The sequence below is a fragment of the Hippoglossus stenolepis genome, chromosome 7, assembly GCF_022539355.2.
Source record: "Hippoglossus stenolepis isolate QCI-W04-F060 chromosome 7, HSTE1.2, whole genome shotgun sequence".
Lineage (NCBI taxonomy): Eukaryota > Metazoa > Chordata > Actinopteri > Pleuronectiformes > Pleuronectidae > Hippoglossus > Hippoglossus stenolepis.
In genome coordinates, this window is record NC_061489.1 from 11,083,154 (window position 1) to 11,100,566 (window position 17,413).

At 41.4% G+C, this 17,413-nt stretch overlaps 2 protein-coding genes across 4 annotated transcripts in view; one reads left to right on the forward strand and one right to left on the reverse strand.

Moving 5' to 3' along the window:
- pdlim7 (PDZ and LIM domain 7) overlaps positions 1–10,825 on the forward strand; it is a 34,804-nt gene extending 23,979 nt beyond the window's left edge. The window contains exons 6-11 of the mRNA XM_035161779.2: positions 4,658–4,710; positions 4,954–5,197; positions 6,026–6,206; positions 6,350–6,470; positions 8,391–8,506; positions 8,836–10,825. Coding sequence (XP_035017670.1) covers positions 4,658–4,710; positions 4,954–5,197; positions 6,026–6,206; positions 6,350–6,470; positions 8,391–8,506; positions 8,836–8,922 — 802 coding nt within the window. The 3' untranslated portion in view covers positions 8,923–10,825. The remainder of the gene's footprint in view (positions 1–4,657; positions 4,711–4,953; positions 5,198–6,025; positions 6,207–6,349; positions 6,471–8,390; positions 8,507–8,835) is intronic.
- Positions 10,826–13,236: 2,411 nt separating this feature from the next.
- Positions 13,237–17,413, reverse strand: part of unc5a (unc-5 netrin receptor A) — a 143,426-nt gene continuing 139,249 nt past the window's right edge. For all 3 annotated transcript variants that reach the window (XM_035161778.2, XM_035161777.2, XM_035161776.2), the window contains one exon: positions 13,237–15,649. In XM_035161778.2, the coding sequence (XP_035017669.1) occupies positions 15,484–15,649 (166 nt within the window). In that variant the 3' untranslated portion in view covers positions 13,237–15,483. The remainder of the gene's footprint in view (positions 15,650–17,413) is intronic.

Below are 17,413 nucleotides of genomic sequence, written 5' to 3' on the forward strand. Positions count from 1 at the left end.
TATATATAAAAAACACCTGAAAACAGAAACTCTTGCTTCTTTGTCCTTTTCTCCTGTGTTTCCGTTCTTCTTGTTTATTCTTATTTTCCCTCTTTCTTCTGCTGAGTCGCAACACTTTCCTTATTCACCTGTTGTACAGACCAAAAATGATTATGTAGAAACGGGCTTTTCCATGCTATTCATGGAGTTCTGAATTAATGGGGTGTCCTCTCAAAGATCACGGTTCAAGGTTTATTTTTATTGCCTCAGAGAGAAAATTGTTGTGTAGTCGGGCATAAAAACAACAAATGAGCACACGCACGCATGGAGTAATACACATTCCCGAAGTGCACAATGTGCACATCGGGAAAATAAAGCCTTTATTCTGTTGCAATTGCCTGAAATAAAATATCTAAAGAGTATTTAAAACCTAATGAAAATACCAACATTTTATATTTAGAGTTCAGCTGAGCAGTGACAGCAGTAAAATGGTCAGATAGCTCCATACAAAACATTGAAAATCACCAAATCTGATAGATAAGATGTCATAAAACATTTTGAGGGTCAGATTTTTACACGGATATAAAACTGTATAAAAAGACTGCTGTGAACTATTCAGAAACCTTCCCTGGGGACATGGTACAAAATGTGCCGTGGCTCTTTGGTGTCCAGGAGAAAAACAACGGCTGGTTTCTAGTTACAAGGTGATTTAACTTAATGGTTTGTGATGGAAACATGGGATCAGGAACTTGGCAGATGAAACTTGGAACCAACAAAAACGTGAGCTGAGGGGAGTGAACGAGAAATGTTCTGTCACATCGTGTGAAGAAGTAATGATCAGTACAGCAGCAACACTAGACTAAAATTGTTGTTTGAATTTAAATTAAATTCCAATTGGTAAATTACATTTAAAAAGTATTACAGAAAATGTTAGCCACTTAAAGGGTTATAATAATTGTATAGGAATAAAGTTGAAATTTTATGAGAATAATGTCATTTTACAGAGAGAATATCTGAGCATCAGCCTGTTGCCTGTGTTAAAAAGAGAAATGTGGAGCATCTTCTTAAGTTATATCTTTTGGCTCATTTCCACCAAATAAGTATCAGGACTTTCAGCAGATTGGGCAGGAAACTGTCTATTGTGAAGAAAGAAATTTCCTCTATTGTGCGAGACAAAATGTTTGATAGTGGTCGAGGCTGTCGTCGGTGATATCTGTGATATTCAGGGATTTGATGTTGCTCAAAGTCCAATGAGATTGGTTAAACTCTGGTGATCACGAGTTGTCCTTGCTATTTATTCCCCCCCAAAAATTGTTATGTGTATTTTCATAATATTAAGGCTTTTTACTCATTAAATTAGGACTTTATTTTCATAATATTACGAAATGTTTTCCTCATAAAATTATTACTATGTTCTTGTAATATTACTCTGTTGTAAAAAGGGGAAGCATGTGTTGAAAATGCAAACTAGGAGCAGCGTAGAATGTTATTGGTAACTAACTGCTAATTAGTGATATTATCACATAAATACCTAAATAGGCGAAATCTATTTTGTAGCAATCAGTCAATCCAAAAGGTGTAAATGCAGGACGGCGTCAGCACACGCTTAATGTCAGATTTGGAAAATTAGCACAAATCAACCATGACAACCATGTGTAGGAATTTCAGCAGTAACAATAATATGATGATGGGAAACAAAGAAAATGTAATAGTACATAAAAAAAAAGGGAGAAATATCCCTTTCAACACGGTGCATGTAATAAGAGCCTGCCGCCTCTGCACATGTTTTCTTCACATAATGTGCCTTGTAAACAATAAGGAACGATGAATGACAGAAAGAGCTTGTTAATTAAAACCCGAGCAGTCTGTAGCGTACAGGCTCCCTCTGCTCTCCAGGACGCGTGCCACCATTCTCTGACATTTTCCTCCAGTTGTCACCGTCGGGGCTCCTGTTTGCATCATCGTTACCGTCTCACTGTGGAGGGTGACACATGTCAGAGGCTTCCTGCTCCGCCTGAAATCAAAACCTGCTCCCCTCTTTCTGCCGGCTGCTGAGCTGCCAACAAACTCTCTGCTATCTTCACTGCTCAGTTTGATGCATCCCACAGGGGATGAAGCCCCGAAAAGAAAATCCAAAACATGGGGGAATCTAAAATCAGAGGTGTAAAGAGTGAACAGCAAATGTCAAGGAAATGTTCCATGGGGTGCTGTCTGGAACGTCTGTGATGCAGGAATTTTGTGCACCTGCAACACTGAGCCTCTCGCTGAGCGTACAGAGGGGGAGGAGGAGGTTGAAAGCAGTGAAAATGTCAAGAAGACATGATCCGGCTGCTCCGGGTAGGAATAAGCAGCTGTAGAGGATGTTCTCCAATTTGCACCTGCAACCTTCAGCAGTGAGGCGCAGCCAAACAAACGTCTCAGAGGTGCGTGAGAAGTCAGAGCCACCGGCCGTGTTGTGATGTAGGGCAGCATGGCAGGGGAGCGTAGCCAGGGGGGGCAGCAGACGCAGTGTTGACCAGGATGTTGTGTTGTGAGTTGTTAGGTGGCGCTCCAGGAGGCAGGAATGGGTGGAGGGCAGCTGACCTTGGGTCTGTGAGTCAAACAGGCTATAACGGGTTTGTTCTGTCCTTTGTTTGCCCTGAGATCCCTCTCATCCAGGCTCCTTTTGTTCCTTTATCTGTCCTGCTGTAGTTTCAATCCTAAAATCCATCTTTAATGGGGGTCTTACCTGCCTAAGATTGAACTTCCTCTCTCCGTCACCAGCCCTGCAAGCCATCTTCCTGCTATTGCAGGGGGGATTTATTGTCCTTTTTATTATTCAGAATATGCTGTTTGGAAAGCAGCAGAGATTGTTTGGTTAGATTCCTCCCAGTTGTGTTTCTGTAACTTCTCCTCCCTCTGTAACGTTTTTGTGTTTACTCTTTGTGTTTTAATTGATAGGCGGATTTAACCCGACACAGGCGGCGCTATAGAACAAGGCTGCTGCGGCGTAATTCACTTCACTCCTTCCTCTTCTTCCTTTGCAAATGAGGAGTGATTTCATCATGTTTCATTAGTGTATTGTAGATGGCACAGTTGATGATGTAAACATGATAGATGCCTAAGGCGCTGTTATATTTTTTTTCCCAAGATGAGACGCCTCCAGAGCTCGCTGACTTGGTTCAGAAGTTGTTTTTCAATCTCAGTCAGGGTTTTGAAGATTTTCTGAATATGGTGACGCTTGCTGCGGGTAACATAACTTTCAAATGTAGGAGCAGCTCTTTATTGCACACACGCAGGCTTGAAGTGAAACTCTTTTGCATTCAACTCTGATGAGTTTTTTCTTTCCCAACTTTGCCTGTGATGACGTCAATCAATCCGAGACGATGTGCAGGTTTCTTTCTGCTCACATAATAAGAGCAAGACGTGTTTATCAGATGCACACCTTCGTATCTTCTGTTCCGTATCAGATTTGTTTTCTCCAAAGATTTGTATTATCATATAAAATGGACTTCAGAGACAAACAGTCCAGTATCTCTTTAGAAAAATTCCGCTGAAATTATGTCATGAAAGCAGCGTATCTTGGCACAGCAGGTGAGATGATGTTATCCTGTTGATTCTAGAGCCCAACCATTACATCAGTTGGCCCGCATAAGTTTTCATATCAGTAAACATGTGAAAGTAATACCAGCATGCAGGCCAACTGAGGTAAGACGTTTGAAAGAAATACATGCAGGTATTACTTTCACATGTTTACTGATATGAAAAGTTTTACTTTACAGAATGAACAATGCAGAGAAAATTTGCATTCATGTTTACATTTGAAGGTAGAAATTATGTTCACCCTCCTAATTCAAGCGCGACATAGTTGGTTGTATTTGTTTTCTTTTTTATATATAATTATTAATGATAAAGTTTATGGTTGAACTGTAAAACTTCTAGCCTCAATTACATTTCTTTGTCATAAGGGTTTGATCACAACATTTAAGGAATATTTACCTCCACCAAAGTGGATTTGTTTTTTACCCCCGTCCCCTTGTTGGTTTATTTATAAGCGAGATTGCAGTAAAATACCTGGATTTGACTTGGGTCAGGAAAGCAGCCATTACATTTTGGTGTGGAACTGGATCCAGGATAATTTTTTTAAATTTCTTACACATTGTGAGAGTTTAAAAAAAAACTAAAAACGTTTTCACTGTTTTCTCAGGTGATAATTAATGGATCTCACTGAAAAAAATCAGGCACATTTATTGATATGAATGTGTGAAATTTGGTGCAGTTTTATCAAATTTGAGTGGACTATTGGTCCTGGCGGAGGTATGCGCTCTATAGTACTATTCTATTTATAATCTATTTGCCAAATAAAAAAAAACCCCATTTATATCAGCTGATACATCTGTATCTGAGATGTTTTACTCCATAATATTGGTATCAGCATTGACTCACGCAAATTCATATTGTTCTGGCCCTAGTGGATACTGATTAATATTAATGATGATGTTGCCTTTAATTGTTCATACAAAACATTATCTGTGGCAACAACATAATGGAGGCAATCATGGCCGCTGATATCCAACATGATGCTCATGCATTGAGTAGTAACCATGGTTACTGAGATGGGTGTGTGTGTGAGAGAGAGAGAGAGGAGAGAGAGAGAGAGATGTGTACCTTTTTCTAATTAGTCATTTTCTCCCCACAGCCTTGAGCCAACTCCTTCACCTGCCAAGGCCCAGGCAGCAGATAAACCAGATGGTGAGTTTCTGCTCCTGCTGATGCATAAAAAGAAGCCCAGCACAGGTTCTGTTAATAGATTCTTATTAAGTGTCAATACATGAGCATCGGCAGCAACAACATGACAGGCAAAACTGTCACAGCAGCCATCATGCATATTACATAAAGAGCCCCCTTCCTTTTGTGAAATTATTCCAAGTCGCAGCCAAGTTTTTCCTCCGTGTCCTAATTCCAAAACAAATCACTCTGCTTTCTCTGGCTCAGGCTCAAAGACCACAGCTGCAGTGGCGGGCAGTTCAGGTCCCTCCTGTCGACCACCCTGGGTCACCGACAGTAATTTCGCAGACCGCTTTCGCCCAGACAAAACCAGCACTGTCGTAACCCAGCACCAGCAGCCGGCCCAGCCGACACCAATGCAGAGCCGCAGCTCCATCCTGCAGGCGGCGCAGCAGGGACCTGAGGACAGCGGGAGGACCCCGCTGTGTGGGGCCTGCAACAAAATCATCAGGTATAGGATGACACAAACATATCTACGCTGACAGTTTGATTGATGCATTTTTTTGGAATAAAGTCTAATCAGTGTTTGCTCCTTTCAAAGTTCTGTTAAAGAAATGACACATCAGTGAAGACAGTTAATATAAACAGTGACAGACTGTGTGTCTCCAGAAAATGAAGTCAGTCAGTGTAATTAACGGTTAGGACACGTCTTGTTATCACTGGAGATGAGCATTACGCTGGCTTTTAAATCATTTAAATCTCATTTCACACATTTCTCAGATAACACCAAAATCTTGGTTCTTATTCTGGTCACTGTTACAGAAGAGAGACGATTTATTTTCCAACAAAGGAAGGCACAAAGTCAGTAGAATTTAAAAAGGTATCTCAGCTTTGGGTCACAAAGGGAGCGTTGTACCTCGGTGTGCGTTGCTAGCCTTGAGTGGAGCTGATGTTTCCATTGTAGCTGTGTTGAGTTCATTCAACCTTTATTTTTTACTCGGAAATACATTTACCATACAGCTGTGTGCAGAAAACATTCCAAGGCACCAAGAAAACACAAAGACATAAATACGTATTAGTAAATACATGAACTTTCATTTAAAACAAATGAATCGATTAAAAGAAGAACAGTTGAAGGTAAAACATGGTATAGAAGGTAAATTGCGCTTTGGATAAAAAAGAGTTGAGCTTTAGATTTCTCTGTATGTTATTCCATGTTGCAGATGCATCCAACCTTGACATATAACTCGCAATGATGAGTATTGTTGTTATTACCAGTAGTGAATCTTAAAGCTATTTAGCAGATTAAAAAAATGACGTGTGTGTGTGTTTTTTTCAGGGGTCGGTACCTGGTGGCACTGGGACGTTCTTGGCACCCGGAGGAATTCACTTGTTCACAGTGTAAGGCGGTCCTGGATGAGGGGGGCTTCTTTGAGGAGAGAGGGTCCGTCTACTGCACCAAGTGCCATGATAATCGATATGCTCCCAACTGTGCCAAGTGCAAAAAGAAGATCACGGGGGTAAGAGCTGCTTTATCGCATCAAATCATACAAACTCAAGTCGTTTTTACACTTGAATATGTTCAGTTTCAGAGCTGAGACTCTGGGATTTTTTTCTGGCTGTATCTCCACTTTCCGGTACAATATATTTCTCTCCTTCTCAGGAAATCATGCATGCCCTGAAGATGACCTACCATGTTGAGTGTTTCAAGTGTGCAGCCTGCAAGACTGCCATCAGGAACCAAGCTTTTTACATGGAGGAGGGTGAACCCTACTGTGAGAGAGGTGAGAGACTGAGCTGTTGCAGTTGAGCAGCCTGAATACTAATGACAAATTGTCTTGTCTTAACACCTGGAGTAAGTACCAAAAAATGATGGAAAACATGGCTGACAGAAAAAAACAGCAGCAGATCGGTGTGTATTGTGTGTGGAGTAGTTTGACTTTGTCGTATTTTAAGGACACAAAAAACATGAATTGTTTCATGTTTTTGTGGTGTGAGCTTCCAAAGTAAGTTCAGCTTGATAAATATGTTTTCAGTCTGCTCTTCCCAAGCAAACTAATTGCCTGCAAACTGTCAAATCTAACAATAAACGTCAGTGATAGCAATAATGTAGATATAGAGTAATAACAATCAGTATTTATTGAAAACAATAATCTTGCCTGAGTCGTCTCTGAATGTTTAGTAAGAGTGTGTTTTCGCTCAAGGTCTCTCGCTCATATAATCAAATAATACAACGGTTTTTCCGTCGCACATTCTTGAGGCTTCATCAAAGAGATGAAGGAGTCGTCATGGTGAAACTCCTCTGCTTCAAATAAAAAGGGGACATGATTATTCACGTTGTTTCAGGAACAAGAACGGAGGAGACACTCTGCGGTTAGCAACAATAGAACAGACAGTGACGCTCATGGAAGTGGCAGGTTTAATAGAAAAATCAATTCAGAAAACAGTGCTTAAAGATAACACACATCCCACCACACAGCATTCAGTTTGTGATTGAACTTTGATGAAAGATTTTTTTTACATTAAATGGATGCACACTGCAGAAACTCTATGACTTGGCTCTGCATTTTGTGATCTAGTTGTTTCTTGCAAAGAAAACAAAAAGCAACAACCTCACCGGGGGATATCCCATCTCTAGTTTTGTCGGAGACATTGTCATTTTCTTCCATCAAAATATTTGTAAAACAAACAGCACATCTGTATTATTCCTGGGTTTTGTCACCGGCCGACATCGTGAATCTCTCGGCGCGCACCGCAGTCAATCATAAAGTGTGATGTTTTCATCTGCTGTAATCTATTTAGCTCCACTTTACTTCATACATCTCTCTATTGGATTTTATGAATGGTGTGCGCTCTTCTATTATGCTGTAAATGATTTAGCGAGGCGCCGCGCTTCTCACTCACTTCTGAGGCCCTGGCGCCGTTCGCCGCTTTATCAGAGGCGACGCCAGAATCGGAGCACTCGCACTCTGACTAATGCCTGTAGCTCTGATAAACATTCTGCTGCCTCAGCATCTTTCAGGGGATTGTGTGGCTCTCACCCACTCGCTCTTGAGAAGCTGCATTATAACCTGACACATTCCCCCAGAGACCCTGTAATGAAAGAGACTGGCAAATCCAGTTAAGTATCTGGAGCAATTTCCCCCTCGTCCTAATCCCAGCCCTCCACTCTGGAAAGGCACTCGTGTACAGTAGGTGGGCAAAAAAAAAGGTAAACATCAAATGGCCAATGAGGAGAGAGGAGGACCAACATTTGGCTTCAAAAACTGCTTCATCCATCGTTAGAGCCGTCATTTAAATCGTGTGTGTGTGTGTGTGTGTGTGTGTGTGTGTGTGTGTGTGTGTGTGTGTGTGTGTGTGTGTGTGTGTGTGTGTGTGTGTGTGTGTGTGTGTGTGTGTGTGTGTGTGTGTGTGTGTGTGTGTGTGTGTGTGTGTGGGGTATCGCTCAACCTCAAGAGGAAAAGCCTGAAGTTCTTTTAAAAGATGAAAGAGGAGGAAACCTGTTTGGCACTCGGTGCTTCAGAACATGTGAGAAGTGTTAAGTGATGTTTACCTACGCTGAGAGGTCAAGGAGGATGCTTGACCGGCGTTTCGAGGATGATAAAAGCTCGTTTAGAATTTATTTCACTCTGATGGGATTTATTCTGATCCCTCACCGCTCACAAACCTCTCCTCTCCCATCACTACCCTCTCTCTTTCTCCAGACTACGAGAAGATGTTTGGCACCAAATGCCACGGCTGTGACTTTAAGATTGATGCCGGGGATCGCTTTCTGGAGGCCTTGGGCTACAGCTGGCACGATACGTGCTTTGTCTGTGCTGTAAGTCATTTTGATTGATACGGCTCCTGTGGCCTCTCTTTGCCCCCATGTCTCCCAACACAGTACCACCTGAAAATCGGCCTCCATCTCTGGACCCCGAGCTCCCCCCCCTCTGTCTCTCTTTTAACCTGTCACCTGCACTCTATCACCTTCTCCGTCTCTCTCATTCTTTGTGAAAGCAAATGTTGTCAGGTAAATAATTTGTGGCTGCTTTGGCCGAGTAGCAAACTCAGTAAATTCACATCGACAATGTTGAGGTCTGATATCTGCTCTGCACTGGTTTTCAAATCTGTCCGTCCGTGTGTCTGTCTTCTTTCATCTTTTTAAAGCTCTGCCAAATCAACCTGGAGGGGAAGACGTTCTACTCGAAGAAGGATAAGCCCCTGTGCAAAGGCCATGCTTTCGCTCCAGTGTGAGAGATCAAGCTTCATCTTCAGAGGAAGGAACACTTCTCTCTCTCTCCTCTCGCCTCTCTACCCCTCCCCAGCCTCTGGCTCGCTCGCTCTCACTCTACATCTCCTCTTCGCCAGCACCACACCTTGTTAAAGTCGAGTCTATTTCTCTATCCTGCAGACTTTGTTTCCACATTTGAGGCTTAACGCCAGCGCCACATACTGTTACATTAGCGAGACACTTCAAATGTGCCTGCCTGCAATGCCAAATGCTGAGTAGTGCAACTGGAAGTAGGCAAGGGATTAGTTCATATCATGTCACTAACCTGTTGACGTTAAAGTCAGTGTATAAAGTGGAACATTGGAAAAGTGCAGCTGCAGTTCATGGAGAGTCTCTCAACGCGTCTAATCTTGTCCTTGTAAGATCACGTCGATGTCTCCCGAGTTGGAGGAGTCATTTGGCGTCTAATGATTTCACATATTGCAGTAATGACCCATCAGCGCTAAGCGTGGAGAAGTAGTGGCCCCCGTTCAGGACCCTGGCCCACTCACTGACTCTCACCACTGTGCCTATTATCATAATGGGGGCCCAGTGGAGCAGAACAGAGGAGGTGTCCCATTTCTGCTTGACTGGACCTCTTCACAAAAGCACTAACTGCTGAACTTATCACTCTGGCTCTGGCTAATCAGCGAAATACTGCAGGTTATAGATTTAATTTGAGTCGTATAATAATCCTTAATTGATCTGTGTGGGCGATGGGTGGGGGTGGGGGGCTGATATTGTATTGTTACTTTTCACTCTGTTAAGGCAAAGAGACGCGTCAAAGCTTTGAAATCTTTTATAAGACATTTTAATATAAGGAGAAAAAAAGATCTTATGGTGTTTGTCCATCATGTTTCTATGTGTTCTATTGTGATTCTTCCTTCAAGTACTTTCAAGCCGTTGTTGAATATGTATTTATATTGCTTCAGAATGGCCCTGTAAGTGTTGTTTGTTTTGTAGTTTCAAATAAAATTGTTTAGTATTCCCATGTGCTGGGGCAGAACACTGGGTGGAAGTGTGTTTTAGAGTTCATCTTTGTCTTATTTTTTTTTTAATCGACCAATGTTTTGCTGTTACTAACACCTGCTCCCTAACAACAGGATAATTGACTTTTCATGTCTTTTGTGTTGTGAGTACAAGAAGTGCCTTTTTAAAAAAAACAAAAAACAGACAGAAACAGATTTATTTTTTGCTGTAACAAAGACCCTGGTGAATTTCTTTAGTATACACCATCTCTAGATGTAGAAAGGAAATGAGTTTAACATAGACATGCGTATGTTCATGATGACAGGAGCCATTTAATCAGTCAATAAGTCTTATATAAGTCATTTTACGTATTTGTTTTCTTACCAAGAGTTAGCGAGGTGACTAAAGACTGGAAACAAGGGGACATGTCTGACTCTATATATAAATACATGTAAATGATCACCAACACAGGATATTTCCTTTGTTTAAACTTTTCAAGAACAGATGGAAGATGGATGGATGGATGTGAAATCGTGGATTAATGGGAGCTGCTGACTCTAATTATTGAGAATCTTGTCCATTTAACCAGTGTAAACGCTGCACTGAAGCACTGGCCAGGTCAACAAATTGATGTTTGACAAGAATTAGTTACAATTTGAAACCAACGGCCTTTCCAATCACACGTTTTGTTTTGAAATGTCTGTTCTAATACTACAAATGAGATTGAATGATCCCCTTGTTTCTCATCTTTATGGGACGCTATGCAAACAGCTTCCTGGCTCCAGCTCAGTGGTTCCTAATGTGAGGATTGGGGGGGAAAAAAGGGTTAACATTAACAAATAATCTAATATATGGCAGTAGATTGTGAAATACTACATAGTTTTACCTCATCGCATTAAAATGAGATGAAAACAGAAATGGTTTGATCATTGAAATTCTTTCTTTATCTGACCTGACACTTAAGATGAAATATCTTAAACTCTAGTTCACCTGCTGGATTTTTTCCACACTTACATCTTTCTCCTTTAACCACTTACACGGAGTCAACACACGTCCATGTTAAGGCAAACAAGGATGAAACTGTTGGATGGAGTGAAAAGTCCACATACTGTAAGTAAAGATGGACGACATGATGACTCCCCAAAAGTGAAGTCTTGATCGCCCCTTAGTAGCTGACTAGTTAAAGCTGTAAACCCCAAATTTCTCCATGTTAGTAGATGGAACATGAGATGGAAGGGTAAAAATACTCAAGTACATTTTATCATCTTAAGTAGTACTTATCACAACTGTTAATTCATGCAGTAAGTTTGGTATTAGTTTGCTTTTTGATTATTTAAAAAAAATAGGTTTAACAGATTGACAGCTGAGACTGATTTACAATTGGTCAGGCATGTGTGTAGGCGGGACCCTGATACCGTGGCTCCATCCCCTGATTGCGTTGGTACAACATGGCAGCGTTTCTATCCAGGATATTTTGGCTTCATTTTTGGATAGTGGCAGGAAGTAGTCGTCCATCTTTATAAACAGTCTATGGTTAAGCCCTGGAAAAAACTACGTGTAGATTTTTTTTCGGTGTCACAGCTCAATGTCACATCTTAACATAATTATGTAACATGTGAAAAGGAATCTCGAGCAGAAAATGTTGTGGCTCTACACTAAATGAAGAAATTAGTGGCATCAAACATTTCATCTAAACAAGTGTTTCCCCCCATAATGTTAAACTATTCCCTTAAAAAAATGTTTTCCTGTTGATGTTGACTTTTGGTCCTAAGTAAGACTCTTTACAAATTAAGTGTGAATTTCATTTTTCAAGCAAAAGATCCAGTCCTTCATTTAACAATATATAATTTATTTACAACAATTTCAGGTTGAATTACTATACATACCTTTCTGAAATGTCATAGATAGATATATATATACATAAGGCCAAGTAAATACTTGAAAGCACTTAGAAACGAATTTCCAAAATTCTACCCACAAATCCATATCATTGTCCAAAAAAGTACAGAAAATCTCCCTTAGCAGAAGTTTTCCCATTAGCACAAAAGTTTTGACAACAATTTACACTGACGATAAGGAACACAAAAGGTTAAAAAAAAAAAAAAAATAATAAAAACCATAAAAGGATTATACAATTGCATAAGCGCTGTGGCATGTAATAAATACAGCATTTTTGACTTGCAGAAAAGGCAAGGAAACATTGAATCAAGGAACTTAATAGAAAAACCATTCACAAGTACGGACGTCTAATGTTTTAGTTCAAAAAAGAAAACAGTTCAGTCAGAGGGACAGGGAGGAATGCACACACACAATCACACACGCACACTCATACATAATCACACGCGTTCTTGACACTGAAGCAAAAAGTACAGTTGAGAGATGTTTCCTACTGTTACACAGGTGAAATGATAAAGCCTTGAAACAAACCTTGCGTTTTACTGACACTGAACTACCAGACCCAGGTTTCATCATGAAGGGAACAAACACAACGCACAGTAATTGCAGATTTGTCGGACAACTCAGATGTGGAGATAGATGCAGAACGTCCCGGTGGCTGGTGAATTACATTACTGGAAATGTGCTTAGACAACACATCCAAGCCGAGTACAGGGGTGATACAATTTCACACACAGTCAGACTGTACAACTGCCATGGCTCATCTAAACATGCTGCGTCGACACTGGCCTGTCGGTGTCCGAGAAACTGATTCTCTCTCCCTCCACACAGCCACCACACGGGCGTTAAGTGCCGTTTCCACCTCATCTGTAAATGCTCACACTTAGAGAAACCATAAAAGTAGACGAATGCAATGTAAGGACGAACAAAACGTGTATAGAAACTCCTGTAAAACAGTCTCTAAAACCCTTAACACTGCAAAAATTCTTCACTGCTAGATCGCCAAAGAACAGTATATAGGCAAACACGTCACGGTTTAGACTTGACAAATGCTGCGCCAGTTAAGTGTCTTTTTTTGGCTTTATATTAAAATATAATTTACATTTCTTTACAAAGTGGTAAAATAAATGGACACATATCACCGCTTGAACAGACAGCATTAATTTTGCCTCAAGACAAAAGCGAGGAAAGTAGATAAAAGCAATGACTCCATAGTGACTAGTTTTAGAAGAGACAGCAACTCTGACTTATTCTATACTAGCTGCAGGTAAAACGACGCTGTAACAATATCTGAATGGATACAATGTGAGGATGTAGTGGCCTCAAACGATACTCAGAAAACTTTGGTTACCAATTCTGCTGATATACAGTATGCAAAGTGACAGCACACGGCTGGTATAGAAAAAGTATTTACATATCACACGCGACGATGATCCGTTTCAACATGAAAAGATTCATTTATTAAGGTGGTATCACAATTCTATCTGAAAGGGGCTCGATTCAAAGGTTTTGTAATAGAAATAAAAAAAAAAAGGAGTATGGTATCTCTACATCAAAACAATGCAGCGATTTGTAAAAAGTGTCGTAGGTCGAGAAAAGAGGCGTGTTTGATGTGATTTAAAAAGAGAAGGTTAAGGACTGAGCAGGTGCCGAGATGTCGTATAAAAACAAAACGGGGAACTTCTAAAAGTGGAAAACAGACGTGCTCCGCCAAAGGGAAACAGAAATGTACATTCCAAATATCTGACAATCATAAAAGAGGCTCCAGGTCAGTGTTAAAGATTGAAGCCGCAGGAGCTGGTGGGATGGGCGGTGCTAGCTGTGGAGCGATAAGAGGGGATTTAATGACGGGGTGGGGTGGGGGGGGGGGCTCCCTCTACAACTTTGAACACAACTTCACATGCAACCCTGAGGCAGACGGAGAAACTATGGCTAGTTTGGGATTGCTGATGCCTTTTTTTTTTTTTCAAAGTGTAATTACTGAACCAGCGGAGCTCAAAGATATACTGTATGCAAGTTGCCTGGCTTGACAGATCCATTAACCAAACACTGTACATCGACGCAAAGAAGCAAAATGTAGAAAAATAATCTAATGTGTCGTTGCAGTTTATGGTTTGATGTGAGACTAAACTGAATCTTTTTTTTTTTTTGCCACACTGGCTATAAATGACAATAAAAAGAAACTCACGTTCAAAGCAAATCTTTTGTGAGCAGAGGCGTGACAGTGCGAATAAGCCACTCTTAACTTTCTCCGAGAGACAGGCGTTTCTCTGATACCATTTGCCACACAGCAAATAGAGACTTGCTTTATGACTTATCAAAACAAAGCTGCACAATCAGCCTTTCCACACGAGTAATCTGGTGACGATTTTTGAAGAATTCGCTGGCAGATTTTCTGTGGGAAAGTGCTCTGCATTATTCATGTGGGATAATAACCCTTGTGGCCAAGTTTTTATCTTTAACATCTCAGAATGAATGTGATCAAGGGGGAAATGTCATTTTGTTAATGAGTTTTCAGGACAATCAGTGTCCAAATATACATATATGTGTATGTACATGCAGCTGGAACACCTTTTGGCCCTATGGCTCCTTCATTAGCTGTGGAATTTGAGAGAAAACAAAAGGCTTGGGAAAGACTTGAAACGAGAATGGACGGATCCAGAATCCCAGGCTTTAAATAGACATGGCTTCTGAAATATGACTTTAGTGAAGATATTTCTCACTCTTCCCTTGAAAAAAAAAGTTCAAAAGAACCCGAACCCCACATATATCGATTTAGAAGCAGGAAGGCTGCGAAGCGTCTCGCTAAATCAAGATGTCAAGATGTTATATTCACAGTACTGATACCGGCTGGACTAAGAAAAGAAAAAAAACAACAAGAACACACACAAACAAGATGAGACAGGTTTTGGGGCTTTGACGTACAATCTGTTTTAAACCTGCAAGTCCAGGATGTGCTACAAGCCGCCTGTGTGAGTGTGTGTGTGTGTGTGTGTGTGTGTGTTAAAAAAAACAAACACATAGGAGATGTCCTTCTGTACAGTGTGTGTGTGAGTGGACAGGAGGAGACGTTCACAGACCCTGATGACTTCGTTGCGAATGCGTTCAGCGTGCGATGATGTCATGTGACGAACCTGCTAATTGCATATGTTCGCCTCTTGAACCTGAAATGACCGGCACCTTTTTTGTCACATCCCTTTGTATTAACCCAACTTCAGAAATGATTGGCTGAATTTGCAGTGTTGGACATTAGCATTATGTTTGCATATTGCTCCTCGTTAGCCTTAAACGGCTCGTTTGTGTAAAAAGGCATGAAGTTAATTTAAAGTGATCTTTAAAGTAGAAGCAGGGTTGGGACTAATTTCACTTGGAACTTTGATGGAAAAAATAAAGAGTATTTCTTTTCTGAGCTCATGAATACATTTCCCAAAGCACTTCCGCTCTACCTTTCCCCTCACCCGTCAGTTAAGGACTTCAACTCCGTTCGAAGGGAAATGGGGACTCGATCTGTCACAAACCATTCACTATCTTCTAAAGTGAAGACGAGGGACACTGGGACAGCTCTGTTCTTCCATTCCTGCTGTGGTAATCATTGGGGAGGCGGGGGGGTTGTGTGTCGTTGTTGTCGTGTTGTGTACTTTTTTTCCTCTCTGCACCAGTCTCTCTCTCCGTTTTCTGGGTTAGCACTCGCCATCAGAGACCAGGAATATCATGGCCTCCTGTTTGCCAATGTCAGCCATGACCGCGGCCAGCTGGTTGATGTTGCCGCTGTGGAAATGTTGCGCCTCCCACAGGTCCAGGATCATAGAGGTTGGGCTCGCTTTGGATGCAAAGAAACTCATGTGTCTGCAGAGAGGAGGAGGAGGAGAAGGAGGAGGAGGAGGAGGAAAGCACAAAAATAACAGTGAGGGAACATTTTATTAAATCTAATGGACAGCCTCACACTTTCTCTCCATTGACGGAGTCTTAGGAAAACCTCTTCAGTTGCTAGTCTATTTTGCCACCGCTTCTTGTAACTCTGTCAATGTCAAGTTTTATTGTGTTGTACTGCTACGTTCCTGATATGCCGGGTTGGAGCACTAAGAAAAAAAAAAATGATGAAAGGTATAAGCGCACGGCCTGGCTCTTCAAACACCCATCAAATACCGAATCTCTGGCAATTTTCATTTGAAGCTTTAACACCATAAGCCTAATTCCTCGTCATTTGATGTCGAAATTGCCCCTAAATCCCATATAGTGAATCCTATACGGACTTTCACAGCTAAGTCGGAAGTGACCTTTTCCATTTTAGGAGCTGGAACCTTTACGATCAAACCCAATCAATGACAACAAAGCAGGGGCCCCAGCCGGCTGTATATTTGATGTTGAGTGGGACCTAATCTCCGCGGCACCCGAAGATGCTTGTTTGATTTAATGGCCTTTTCCTGTTCTTCAAATGTCTGGGGCCTTAACTGTTATGTAGAGCACACATGACACAGGAAAAAAAAACACAACAGAGAGTGGTGTAAACTCAGGGCACAAAGGGGTGTGGTGCTGTGTGAGTGTTTTTGCCGGGGGCAAAAACCCCAACAAGTTCCTTTCACCTTGACAAAGGTCAGAGAGAGTCCATTACTTCCTCGCATCTTCTGTTTGCCTAGTGGAGCGTTCTGTGATGGCTCTAAACATGCGACTGCTTTGCCAGTGCACAAGCAGGGAACACAGTGCACAGCGGCTATTTTTGTGTCAATTGGATTTCATAGAGCACACACACACGCACACGCACACGCACACGCACACAGCCCTCGCTCTGCGTCGGGAGAGCACAACAAAGGGAAGTGTTGGTCGAAAAAATTGTCAGGGAATGAAGCTCTTTGTCATTATTCAGATAAAAAAAGACAGAGCTTAGTGTCCCGACGTGTCAGCCCTGCTTATTCACCTCGCTGTGTGAAACACGAGCTTATCTTGTTCGGCGCCCCGTCTTGGGGGAAAAAGATCAAATAAAAGGTTCTTGGCATTTTTAAGTTTTATTGATTGGTCCCGTTCCGCTCGGTCTGGACACTTTACCCACACAGAAACAAACTGAGAAATACATTCAGGCAGCCGCTGCCTTCACAGAAAAAAACAACAACATGTTGTTAAGGACGGATCAAACAACAAAGCAGTTGTTCCTTCCTGAGGCCTGAATGAGAATTGATTATGTTCAGCAAAACAATTGCTAATTAAACCCACAGTGCATCAATTCAATGTGATTAATTTGGGTAAATAAAGTTGATTGGACAAATTAAGTGCAGCTATTTGATTCCATTACAATGTAGAAATTAAATTGGAGGATAGGGGATCAATGCGGGGCTGCAGTCTGTTACAGGTACTGCGGTGATAAAGTACAGTTACTGAGGTCGGCACAGATCCAACACTACTTCATCTTTTGTTGCCGCTGACGGGCAGCTCGCTCACTCCCTTTCCAATTACAGCTGTTAAGCAGAATGCTGCAGGTACAAGTTTAGCAGCAGAGTCTAAGCTGCTTACCTGAAGAGAGGGGGGGGGTCATGTTTTCCTATGGAAATGATGGCTGTATCCATCTAGTCCACATTAATCCTGTAACGTTAGCTGTGTCGGAGGATTAGTTTGTCA